The sequence below is a fragment of the Hirundo rustica genome, chromosome 8 (assembly GCF_015227805.2).
Source record: "Hirundo rustica isolate bHirRus1 chromosome 8, bHirRus1.pri.v3, whole genome shotgun sequence".
Taxonomy (NCBI): domain Eukaryota; kingdom Metazoa; phylum Chordata; class Aves; order Passeriformes; family Hirundinidae; genus Hirundo; species Hirundo rustica.
In genome coordinates, this window is record NC_053457.1 from 21,192,200 (window position 1) to 21,205,784 (window position 13,585).

At 37.3% G+C, this 13,585-nt stretch overlaps 1 protein-coding gene and 1 long non-coding RNA gene across 15 annotated transcripts in view; one reads left to right on the top strand and one right to left on the bottom strand.

Moving 5' to 3' along the window:
• LOC120756121 (endogenous retrovirus group K member 24 Gag polyprotein-like) overlaps nucleotides 1-13,585 on the bottom strand; it is a 49,189-nt gene that overhangs the window by 33,795 nt on the left and 1,809 nt on the right. For 8 of the 14 annotated variants that reach the window (XM_058421630.1, XM_058421629.1, XM_040071891.2 and 5 more), the window contains exon 2: nucleotides 12,971-13,083. The exons of the other annotated variants lie outside the window; for them this stretch is intronic. Coding sequence is in view for 1 of the 8 variants with exons in the window: in XM_040071906.2 (XP_039927840.1) it covers nucleotides 12,971-13,083 (113 nt within the window). In the remaining 7 variants the exon portion in view is untranslated. The remainder of the gene's footprint in view (nucleotides 1-12,970; nucleotides 13,084-13,585) is intronic. 14 annotated transcript variants of the gene reach the window in all.
• Nucleotides 7,940-9,441, top strand: LOC120756123 (uncharacterized). Its single transcript, XR_005702029.2, has 4 exons — nucleotides 7,940-8,001; nucleotides 8,203-8,254; nucleotides 8,459-8,664; nucleotides 9,228-9,441. It is a non-coding gene; the product is annotated as an uncharacterized LOC120756123 (long non-coding RNA).

The following is a 13,585-nucleotide window of genomic DNA, read 5'->3' on the forward strand; positions in this document are numbered from 1 at the left end:
AAGCAGGCTAGAAGACAGTTTATCACAACCACCAAATATTAACGAGGAGTCTACTGCAAATATGTCCAAGTTAGTATTCCCTAATGACCTGAACATAATATTAACAAAACCTCATGTCCTGAAATATACATCCTAATCACCATAAGCAGAATTTGTTTGATAGGTTTGCAGCAGGTTTCAGCTACAAATAGAAAAAAGGGTTTTCAAATATATGGGACAATTATGAATTTTATTCTTACTCCATTTAATTATTTTATTTTGCTGATTATCCAAAACAGAGCCTGAAAGAAGAACTGCCTAAGATTGGGATGCTGTATTTTTTGTCATGTTCAAATTAAATACCTGAATGGAACTTTGCTTTTAGAACAGGAGAACAGGATTGAGCAATAGTTGAACAAATCTGTCTATAAGACTTCAGAAAATATGAGTAAACTCTATTTCTACACAGAAATTTTAGAACAAACAGGTCTGCTGTAACATTGCTTCCAAACCACAGTAAATAAAATGTAACTGCCCACAATCAGTTAAGAACTGTTGACCTCTTCATATCCATAACTTCAACATTGTGTCATACTGTTTTCACAAGAATGCTCTCCAAACACTTTTCAAGGTTAATTTTGCTGTTACTCCCTCTGGCAGGGTAAGCAGATAATTCTGTCTCCTCACTAATTTCTTTCCCAGCTTCTTTGATATCAGTAACTTGTACCCATGCTAAATGAAGTTTTCATATTTTGCCAAGGCTGCTGTTTGAATTTGTCTGTCTTTTATATTTCTAAAGGTAATATTGATGCTTCAAAGGATGTAGAAAAAGCATTGTCTGCTTCTTGCTAGTGAGTCTGCTGAGAATGTTGTATACCTTCAGTGACAACATTGTAGGGCAAGCTGCTGTGTTGTCTCCATTTCTATTTCAGAGTAATTAAAATTGAAAAGGATTTGCTTGAACCTGATTTAAACTATTTCCTCCTGTGGCTATATAACAGATTGGGGAAAAATATAAATCTCTTGGTCACAATGTCAAGCATTAAGATACAAACTGTATAGGAGTTAAAGTTTTATTTTTCAGATCATATCCTTCAAAAAGTATTCCATTCCTTGTATTACCCACATTAGTATTGCTACTGAAATAAGACTATTCTTCTAAGTTTAAACATGTGAAATTGTTTTAGGGCCTGTCAAACTTTTGGCTGCAGTCAGTTTATTTGTTTACAAAATCAATAGATTCAGATTTAAACTAAAGAAAGAGTTCCTAAATACTAAAATATGAGATTTTGTTCGATAAACAGCCAAAAAGCTTTAAGACCTGCTGCTATGAATCAACAAAATTTCACCCCACAAATTTTTACCCATTCACATTGGTCTACAGGAGATACAGGAGACACTTTGCACTTGAGGCTAACAGATTGTTCAGAAGTGCCACTGCCATTTATTAATCAGTCTGAAAAATACTTGAAGTACTTGAAGTCCTATGAGCCAATACATGTATTTACATGTGAAAGAAATCCTCACATTTTATTAACATGTAGGTATTTTTCCACATCTGAAATGCATTCTTTTTACAATATTTTATTGATTATAATTAGAGACCAAAGTTGGTGTGTGGAAATGGCACACAGCAGTAACCCTGTTCTGAGAAAAGGGACAGAATTCTGGCTTTTTATACTCTGAAGGTGTGGGCAGGCCAGCAAAACTTGCTTTCTTGCTCTTATGAAAATGGAGAATCTAGTTCCTTTTTTTTTTTTTTTTTTTAAATTAATCCCCTACTGCAAACTAACTAGTCACTTGGAACTGGCTTATGAAGAGGAACACCAAAAGCCAGAATTGGCACAGAATAAGCAACAGAGGCATATGGCTGGGACTCACTGGAAAAGCAAAGAGTAGCAGTGCTCTATTAAGATTTTCTCTGCTGATGTCAAGAAACAGAATCTTTAGAAAGATTCAGAACTGACTCAGTTAAGGATTTACCTTCATTACCCTACCTTCTATCTATATCTTCCTCTATAATTCCGCAAAGAGATTTATCTTTGACCATGTTGGATTCCCAGTATTATACTGAAAGCATGAGTACTTCAATTATTGTACTAATGAAGAAAAATGAATTAAGATTGCAAAGTCACCTGCAAGCACTGACAAATAAGAAAAATTTTAAAAACTGCTCTCTACATGCCTCTTTCAAATGAAAAACAAGGTGACAATGGTTCAAATATTTCTATCAATGCCTGATTTTAAACACAACTTTTTTTCCTTAAAGTCACTCTCTCTGCAGGGACTTAAAATGCAAATTATTTTAGAGCATACTACACTGCTGAATCAATTGGAGTCATCCACTCAGGTGGTACAGGAATACACAATTCAGATATCAGAAGCCAGAAATGCAAAGCCATTTTGTGGAGTGTTCATTATCCTCTACATACCTGGCAGAAGGTAAAAGGCTTGGGGCAGTTTATCCCCCCAGCCATAACATTACTGTAAACCCAACAATCCTTCCCAGGGAGCAGTGAACAAGCGTTTGTCCTGCTGAGGACAGGAGGGCATTGCCAGCTGCTCAGCTTGTTTCCTCACTGGTACCCTGGGGAAGACGCCTCTGTGCAAAACACCTGGCAGCCTTTGGCACACACTCGAGATGGGCACGAAGAGATGCATAATGGAGCGTCACATCTTAGCTCAGAAACTCCCCTTACCAGGGAGGGAGTGGGCAGCATCAGCACACCAGAAACAGTTCAAATTCAGCCTGCCCTAATGTGCAAAATTGGAACCAATTATTTAATTTTGGTAGCCCAGAGTGATCTGCAGTTTAAGACGACTCCGCACCACTTAAGGGAAAGGTATAAATGCGTATGTTCGAGTTCTACCAGTAGATCACCCTACAAGCACTTAGCTAAACAGTCCTTTGAAGGAAGAAAAAAGAGTAAAACCCACACTCAGAGGGAAGAAAAAAAACCTATCCCAAATCAAATATTGGAAAGAATAGGAGCCTTTCTTCCTTTAAAAGTACAGCAAGAGGCAATTGAAAGATAGGAAAATCTTTTTAGGGTAGTTTCAAGATATGTTTTTGTTGGTTAACATATATCAAGTGGAACTTAAATATAATCAGATCAAACATCTTAATTTAAAAAACAAATAATTCTACCAGTTGTGTTGGAATTCTGGTGCATCTGTACAGTTAAGCAGGGCTTCAGCTTTGATGTGTAAAATACTGGCACTTCATATATCCCTCAGAACAAAAGGAGAAAAAACACTCCAAAGATTTTGAGGTTCCAGTTTTTTTGCTGAGTCTTTTGCTGATTTCAGTGGAAACTGAATCAGATCTCTGAATAGGAGTTTTTTCCAGTTGATTTTCATAAGCTGCTTCCTGCAGTTTGCAAAAAAACAACTTTGTTCACATGACTTAGCCCAGAGAAAACACTTTTGAAGGCCAGCTAGTATCTTGTGTTCCTTTAGCAGTTAAGATATTTTCCAGCTTCTTTCTTTCAGACAAAATATGCACATTTTCTTTTCAACAGCTTTGAGCATTACCATTCCTGACAGTAGCATAGGTTTTTATAATTTGTGCCTCAACTATCTGCTCACATTTTGTGCATCTTCAGTTTAAGGCAATTTAATTAAAAATAAAAAAAAGAGAAGGAAAGAAAAGAAAATAGAATAATGCATCTTGTTACAAAACTGCATCTTGGCATTTGCAAACAAAACTGCTCATTCTCTTCTGCTTATATAATGTTCTATAAAAGGATTTTGTGCAAATGGCCATTTTCTGCAAGGATCACTCAGTGATGATTTTATGCATTCACTACATTTTCCTGAAAGTAATTTGCAGCAGTTATACTTTTTAAGCTAAGCACTGAAGACCAAAAAGTGAAGTAATTTACATCCTCAGTATAAACTGAGCTTGGGCAGAACATTATTATATGAAACTTCCAAAGCACTATATAGAAATATTATGTATTCAATGTCTTTTAGCAATGCTTTCTTTTGTAACATTTACCAGAAAATGCTACAAATAATAGTAATTTAACTATATGTTTGTCCAGGTAAGTATGTTGTGTTACAGAATAAATAAAAAATGTATAACCTGGCTGATTTAAATTCAGCAGTTCTGTCTGCAAAGCCCTTCAGCTTCCCCAGCCACCTATCAAAAGTCTGTGTTGATTCTTGTTTGGTGAATCACACAGCGCAGTGTAGGGCTGTAGTTTCATTAAGTGCAGTTCATCATCAGAGAGAAAGGTCCTGAATCATCACAGAACAAAAAATACATAATTTTTACTCCATACACTGATGCCCAAAACAGAGGCTAGGGGGAGATTAAAACAATGAAACAGCCTTGCTAATTAGTGCTGACAAATTAGTCAGCACAATGAGCAATATGATCAGTCCCACAGCAACCTGGCTAACAAGATAGTTTTTGTAGGTACTGTGGCAAAAGATTTTTAATGAAAGGTTTCTAGAAAGCACATCAAAAAGCTCTGTATATGTATGAGCAAAACCTTTTTGTAGAGCAGAAAGAAAAAAATTCTTCTTCAAAAAAGTAACAATGAATGTTGTCATCCTTGGTTAAACAGAGGTACAAATCAACTCCTCAGAAGTGAATAAAAGGAGACTGATAACAGGTACTGATTGTGTATGGAGGGCCTGGAAAGCAAAAAAACTTCCCTACACCACAATGCTTATGGTGTTTATGCCTTAGTCCTGAGAAAAATCCCAATTCAGGCCACTGCAACCCAAAGCCCTTTTGGAATATAGCAACATGCGCACCTCACAATGTTTTTAAAGCTATTTTCAGAATGTGCATTCAACACATATTATGCTTATGATAAGCACTATGACTGAGTATAATTAACTGACAGAACCCAACGGAACTCACAGATGCAGCCATTAAAATGTACAGGCACCAAGCACACACTCATCGAGTTTGTCAGATTCCCTGTGGACACCAAGCACCCTTACATGTCAGCTGCCTGAAATTGCATGATCATCAGCCTGTTGTTGCCTAGAAAAGGCCTGGTCCAAGAAAATAAACTCTAAAGAAAGTATGAAACTTAAAGGCAAGAGGAAACCATTTCTACAAGAGCATGCATGTGTATGTTCCATTTTGAAAGCCAGCACTCCAGGGTGGTAGATCCCATTGCAGTTAACAATCCTGTCTGTATTCATAATACACAAAGAGCAACTCCATTTCTGATCTGCCTTCTTTTGGTCCTCACACAAAAATGTGCAGTTATGAATGAGGCTTCCAGTTTTAATTCAGATTCTATGATAGAAAATCTAGCAAACGCCATTCCTACATTCAAAATGTGTGAGAAAGTCATTAGCAAAGGTCTGACTTTGTCATATCCAAAGTATTTTGAGAAATACAAATTCTCAAATTCTACAAATTTGAGCTGAATTTGATTGTAAATAGTATTTTGTAACAGTGACCTCTCAAACTGCTACAACAACTTCCTGAAAACTATCCCTCCAGCCTAATCATACTTTTCCAAGCTGCCACACAGGTCCAATGAACTGCATTCCAACCTATTCTCTTTCAAAGCGACAATTCAAATACTGTAAATAATGCAGCTGCTAAAAGATAAAACTTTCACTCACATCCCTGTGTTACAGCCCAGTTTTCCCATCTGGCTGCATCTGCTCTGCAACAATCCTTCATGGAAGGACAGGTTCCTAGTGTTGTAGAGGAGAAGTCTAGAATAGCCTTTGACATCCAAAAGGGGCTGTTCAAACAGAGTGCTCAAAATTTGGCAGCTACACACAATTAAGGATATGCTTTACTTAGACCACTAGATTTAAAACATCAGTTTAAAAATGCCAAACTCTCTCCCTCAGGGCAGGAATCAGTAAATTAATAACAAGTGCATGGTGATGGTGAGGGATGGGGTAACCTGAGTTGTTGGTTTTGTTTTTCTTTTCAAGAAACTTTGTTTTATCCTCTCTGGTCATGGTTCAAAACCAGTTTCATGAAGCTTGCATGAGTCTTTTTATAGGAGGTCGTTGATATCAAATATTCATGATATCAAATTACACTTACAACACATATAATATTGGAAACATCAATTCTTGAATGCAATAAAATTTCAGGCTATTTTTTTTTACACTAGCTACCAGCTTTATATGGCTTTCAGAGGAGTGCCTGAACAGAGTAAATTTCAGAAAACATGCCTCAAGGTTAAAAAGGATTAGGTCACCACTTTGTATGCAACATCAAAAGCAAAAGATGGACTGGTGTGTTCTTTTAAAATTTTTTTCTAGAATTTCTAACTTGCCTTTTCTATTTATATTTCTGAATAAAACACAGTTTAATAAAGGTTTAATTCTGCAATCCAAATCAAAACCAACTTTACCTGTGTTCTAAAGAAAGATTGATACATTACAAATCAGCTGTAGCAGGTACTTTCCAAATCCACCAACAAATAATAGCAAATATAAAGCACAAAAATTAAGAGACTGCTCCTTCACACACAAGTGAACAATCTCATTGCTCTCAGTGAAGAGCCTTATCAGAGCCCTCAGACCTCACACCAAATTTCATTGTGGCTTTCTGTAGAAGAGCCCTTAACCTGAGCATCACCCACTGTCTAAGGCATTAGATGGTTGACCTAGAACTTAGACTAGAGCTTAAACAGCATCTATATTCCAGGTGGCAATCCAGCAATTTCGAGTTTAACCCCCCAGGAAAAACAAACAAACAACCTTCTCTCTCTCTCCCTCTGAAACAGCAAAACCAAAACTGACAATTCCCCTAGCACAGCTATGATATGAAAAGCTGTTGAAATGTGTTCACAGAAAGTGTTCACAGCTCTGAGCATTTTCTGGTTTTGTGCAGAATAGCTTTCCCCTTTCCAGGTGATATAGCTGTCCGATTGAAGGCAGAAAGCCCAGCAGAACTGAAGTAAACATTGCATATTAAAAATCACAAAATTAAATACTTGCTTCAGATCAGAACTGGGATGGCTTCACAAGCACAGAACCTGAAGAAAAGCTGAAAGAATCAATTGTAAAAATCTAGGGAAACATTCATCCTAACCTGAAAAACTTTTTTTTTTTTTTTAAATTAATTCAAGGTACTGTATACAAGCAGAATGTAATGACTATTTCTTATGACAGAATGAAAACTGAACCTGAGATCAAAAAAGAAAAAAAAGACGAAATTAAAGAAACTTCGAAATCTTCTGACACTGAAAGAACACACAGTGAATTTCAGGAGTGTCCAAACTTATGAATAAAAAACAGCATGTAACAATTAGTACTGTGCCTGCTTGTGACACTGCTGTTCCCTGAATTAATTTGAACCATCTCAAACAATTTTAGCTGATCACTTCAAACTTTTAATATATAATCCAGATTACATAGGAGATGAGATGCAGTTTTATAGTGTAATAAATGTCCTAAAAGAAAGACAACAACTTGAAAGCAAATGGTTAATGAATTTGTTAGCAAATAGGACTAAGTATGGTGAAAGATGTTTCCCAGCCTTGGCATCCGGCACGGAGCCCCACTGGTGCCTGGATAAGCAGAGGAAAGCCTTGTACACAGACCTTGCTATCTTCCCAGTAAAGTCGCATCTGCAAGTGAAGGACATTGATAGAGATTCTCAAAATAGTGTGCTGGGGAAAAGGGGGGTGAGTTAGACTGAAAACACAGCACAGCCTTTGAGAACAAAAGGTCCTCTCACAGATTTACACTTTCCAAACACCATTGATGTATGTGAACGAAAACACAGACGATAAATTCTCATTCTCAGCGCACATTTCAAGACATCACTTTAATTATTTCCTATCACTTCTGCTGTCTATTGCACTCCCCCAGCACATGAACAATAATTCCCATGTTTTCAGCAGCAATTTTTGTGTACCCAATGTGCAGGTGCAGCAAATACCTTGGCAAGGGGCAAAGCGATTATCACTTAAGAAAACAGTAACACTGTATAGTTCATACTTCTTCAAGGTCTTGAGCAAAGCATAAATTCTCATGAAAACGAAGTCGCTGCACTTCAAGCGTCAGACAGAGGACCAGGTAAGTCTTACTGCTGCTTGTAGTGCTGATCTTACCATATTTTGTAATTTATAGACTTTTTTTCTTTCTTTCTCTCCTGCATTTGTTCAGTTATTCAAGTAAGTATTTTCTCAGGTTTTAAATATAAAAGTGTCAAATACTGTGCAAAAGTGCAATATACTGCAAAGGGGACGTTGTTACTAACTTGTAATTAATTTTCAGGTCAAGTCTACGGAGCTGCACTTCATTTTTTTTAAGAACTCTGCACTTTCTTGTACGTATTTTAAAAATATGCACTGATGAATTTTTAGCATACTAAGTACTGTTGAATCCTATGCATTAATGTTGGGTATCTCATATTTCAACCCCTGTTTTAGTCTGCAGTAGTTTTTAACAGCCTTATAATTCAAAAGAAATGGTACTGTGTAAAGGCTATAAACTGTTTTTATTCTCCCTGATATATACATTTATATTCCAGGTTTACTCTTACTGCAAGTGGAGTGGATCATGATCTGGCTCGTTGTTCCTTTTTCCTATGCATATACTTCTTTGAGAATTGCTTCTAAAGAGGTATAGGGCATGGGAAAATGGGGCAACTGAGGTACTTCACCACTCATCCCAAGCGGCATCGCGAAGGCAACAGCAGAAATGTTTAGAGAAAACAGATGGGTGAAGAAATGAAAGGTAAATTTATGAAACTCCCAATTAATCCTCAACCTTTTTATGCAATCCTTGTATAAAAAAGATACTGACACTATTTACTCTGATCTAAGGTCTAAATGCCAGTTTCCTCTTAAAACCCAATTTATTACAAAAGTAGTATTGTAAGCATTTCTCCAGCTACATTGTTAAATATATCACTTGGTCTACTGTAAAACACATGCTTTGCTAGGAAGTTACTCCTATAGTCCTTTTGGCTGTAAGTCTCCAATTGACACTAAGGGAAATGCACCCACATAAACTGCACAAACGCCACCCTTTCTCCTGTCTCACAGGTGCTGGGATCAGCCCTCACCAAATCTGGGTAATGCTGACTCCTGGGTAAAGCCCTGGCATGCAAATGCTGCATAAGTGGGTTGTCTGTAATATATCAATTATTCTTGGGATTTTATCCTTTAAGTACCTTTTACATGACGCATGCATGTGTGGAATTGTGAAGTCTTCTCTTATAAAACTAGTAATAATACTTGTTAATGGCAAATCAAATTTTTAAAAATACTATTTTTTTTTCTTTCTTTCACCCACAGATGTCTTGGAGGTAGAAGCAGAAGCTCTCTTTGCTCATTTCATTTCGTAGAAAAACAGTCATTTAACACAATTTTTATGTTTCTGTCCAATTACTTCCAGTTACTCTAAATAGCAATGAGTCACAACAATTCTGGGGGGAAAATACGGCTGTTATGAAACAATGTAACTGTACATAATGCATGTCAAATAAATATCTAATGGTTCAGCCACAGACTGAAAGTTTGCGTTACACTGCATCACAGTTTCTAACAAGTGTTGTACAAGCTGTGAGCTCAGAAAGAGCAAAAAGGGTCATTGCACCTGGTGGTTATTGGTATGCTACACTATTCAATATTAAATGAATATTTTAGAAGTTTCTTTTCATCTCTAATATAAAAGTGTCAAAGGTCTATTCTATTTATATACCACTGTTTTCTTAAATTAAAAGGAAATTTAAAAACTTACATCCACAACCATATCTTTATTCACTGGTTTCATATCAAAGCTTGTGGTAAAGAGAGCTTGTATTAAAACATATATTAAAAAAAGAGATCTTATTAAATCCATGAATAGTCATTAAAGTCAAAAAGAACCCCCAGAATTACTGCACATAAGGTGGAAAAAGACATACAAAACAAGCAAAAGTGTAACTAAACAAGAGACAACCCCCCCATATAACTTAGGTTCTCATATTTCACAGAAACTTCGCATTAATATAAAATTTAAAAAGCAATTACACCAGAAAAGTGTATATTTTACCTTTAATATATTTCTTTTAAAACTTAGCCTATAACAATTCCAAGATTCCTGTGTAACAGGACTACAACTGATATTATTTTTTTTTTCCTCATGGCACAGAATGCACAGTTAAAATTCAGAGCTAATAGGAATAATAATGTCATCTCAGCCATTACCATACATAGAAGGAAATAAAGTGTTTGAGTTAGGAGTGAAATCTATAAAAATAGCAGGCCAAATATCAACCTTAACAATCACGGAGAAGCAAGCAGCAAGATTGAACTGAACAACATGAACTGGTAAACAAATGCCTCTTTTATATGGTTTTGGATTTTTATATGATTTAGGGTTGTTGGAGTTTTTGTAATGCTTCTAAAATCATTTAAGGAGAGCAGATTTCGTTCCTCCTAACACCACTGATCACTGATCCCACCTTCCGTGGCTAAAGTGAAAACTTCACAACCCATAACATAACAACATAACGTAACCTCTAAAGGTTCTTAAACTCCAAACATCAGTCTCTGTAAGTGTCCATAAAGTGATGAAACAACATATAAGTGATAAAACTCTGAACAGGTACTGGGACCAGAGCTACCAAATCTGGAGCAGGGGTGGGACAGCAATGGGACAGTGAAGTACAAACAATTTACAGGGTTTTTTTTTTTACCTCTATGCAGCTCATGCCTAATCTTTCAAACACAAACCACAACCCTAGGCTTAAACACCTTCCTAAACAAGGCTGAAAGGAGAGAAAAAGATGTGGTTAAAGTGTGGGTGGAGAGACCTTCCCCCCTTTTTTCTTTGGCATAGTGCAAGATACACTCTAATTATCATTAAAAAAATAATTCTTTTATGTGGGAACAATAAACCTAGGAGGTAAAGACAGGATGATCCCATTGTGTAAGGTTTAAAATATATAAATATTTTTTCCCCTCCTGAAAACAAACTTCAGGCTAACATGAACATATGGCACAATGAGATGAAAATAACATACCGTGGTATGTGTCATGTTATTCAATAGTAAATACTCAGTGGTGTAAAATGAAGAGCTGGAAAAATGTGAAAAAAACATTGCAATACAAAGGAAGTCAGTATTAAGGGTTGTACTGCCCAGCAAGTGCAATACAGCTTGTATCACTGAGTTAAACAGGCAGTGAAGTCTTTAACAAAGTTCCTCTGCACAATTATACTCCTGCTGCTCATTCTGCTTGTCATTGCTCATGTAACAGCTGGGGAAACAGGAGAAACTCAACATGATGTCTCTTTTCAGAAATCATGCCCCTGTACTTGGAAACGTGCATGTATGACTAGTATCCTGCAGTTCCCGTGGCTCCCTATTCCTACTTTTGCTTCGCTGTATCTGGGCCTAAGCTAGATCAGAGAACCAACCTACCTTGGGGGAAAAAGAAAAAAAGAAATATCAGACAAAAAATTAAAAGCAATAAAAAAGCAACATCCAAATACAGAGGTTTTGCTACAAAACCAACACAAAGAGGAGCAACATACTATACTATGAACGCTTACATTCATTGGTTACTGAAACTGAAGTTAAATCTTCAAATATTATTCCAGCATACACATTTATTTTTTTTAAGATGCCAATGGGTCAGCTTCATTACTGCACATGAACAAGAGAGGTACATTTCTATATGAAAAATTGAGCAGATTAAATAGCTCATTGATCCTGAAAAGGAGCAGTTCATCATACTTTTCTCTCCTCCTGATTACCTTGGACCAATTCAGCTAATTTTCTGAGCCTTGGCTAATTCTTACCAAAGACAGAAAGAGGAAAGAACAATTTTTGGCTTTGGGGTTAAAAAAAAAAAAAAAAACCAACCAAAAAACCACAAAAAAACAACCCAGCAAAACAACTTTGTATATTAGTCTTTGCTAACTTCGTGGGTTTTTTCCCACTAAAGAACTGCAGTTTAATGATAATTTACACACCCTGCATGTGAGCATAGAGAGAAAGGAAAACATGAAGAGCCTGACTCGATATCTGACCTCAAATAGCTCAGTTTGGGACTAACCTGAGGGTTTCTTGCTCTAGTAACCAAATGCTACATCAAATGCTACATCAATTTAATTACTGAGCTCTTGTTCTGCCATCTCTCAGTACTTGGACCGGACAATTAGGTCTCACGCAAGCCCCGGAGAGGTCCCGCTGAGATCCAGCGCCCCCCGAACCTTTCCCGGCGCCGCTGCCGCCACCGCCCGGCAGCGCTGCGGGAGCGCAAACGCGGGAGACACGGCTGGCAGAGGCAGGGATGAAGGGACGGAAGGACTCGGTGTTTATGGAATATATTGGAAGACAAGATCTATCGCTAGGATGGAAGAATTCGGGGCCTTTTTTTTTTTTTTTTCCCCCCTTTTTCCTGAGTTCTTCTCTTCCTCCAAGCCATTCATTTTAATAGTACAACCCCCCAACCCCCGTCAGAACTTGGGGTGACGACACTTATTCCTGTCAGTAAACGTATCTTTTACTATTACTGATAGTCAGCTTTGGTACATAGCCACACTGTGGATTGATTGATTTATTTTAAAAAATAATCTTTGTAACTATTACCCAAACTACCACTGGTTTAAAAGTAAAATATCCTGGCATTATTCAATCTTAAATCTAGTTCATAAAACATGCCTTACTATGTGGACTGAATTTTCAGTCCAATACACTATTACATTTTTTTCCCCATACTACTTCTCCATTCTGCAGGGCCAAACACTCACAGCTATAGGTAAAAAAAAAGCTGTAGATCAAGTGAAGAAAGGAAAGATAAAAGAAAAAAAAATACAATGAAGAAAGGCTAGTGACACAGCAAACAGGGACAGGTTTTCCATGAGATGGGTCAAGGTTTCTAACAAAATCTCCCTGCCCTTTTTTTTTTTTCCCCCATGCTGTGCAATATGTCGAGGGGGTTAAATTAAAATTAAGCAGCATTGCAGCATTTTGAATTTTAATTCTAAAAAATAAGTATTGTTTTCCATTAAAAAGAAGGGAGGGAGTGGGGAGGATGACGTCCATTACCGCGTGGATAATTCAAGGAAGAAGAGCGCTTCTCGACGCAGGGACAGGCGGCAGCTCCCGGCGGCCAGAGAGCCACACCCGGCTGGAGCAGCGCTGCGGCAGAGCGCAAACAGCTAGAACAGACGGCAAAAAGGAAGCAGAAGTCGTTCTCAAAAATCAGTATTTATTTACTAGTGAGTTACATCTCCATCCACACATCAATCCAGTTTTCACCTTGTTCTACCTTAGCCTCTCCATTTGGAGAAAGTGAGGAATTACACTGACCCACTGACTGTAGAGACACCTGCGTTTACTTATATAAAGAAACAAATCTAGTCTGCTGCTAAATGCATCATCCTGGTTCTTCCTCTTTCCTTCCATGCTACAAGCGTTGCTCTGTGTAAATTAAAGAGCTCATCTGACTTTTCAGTGAGTGCATATATCTCCACACGGTTAAAAAAGTAATTTTCTTTTCTTTTTTCCTTTACCCCATGTTTCGTGCTGTCTTAGAAACCTAAACGGACTCCCTGATAGATCAGAGGGCCACCTAAACTCAGAGCGCACGGGGGAAAGCGTGGCCGAAAAGACAGAAGCAGGAGGAGTGAATCAATTCCATTCAACAGTACTGCTGGTACT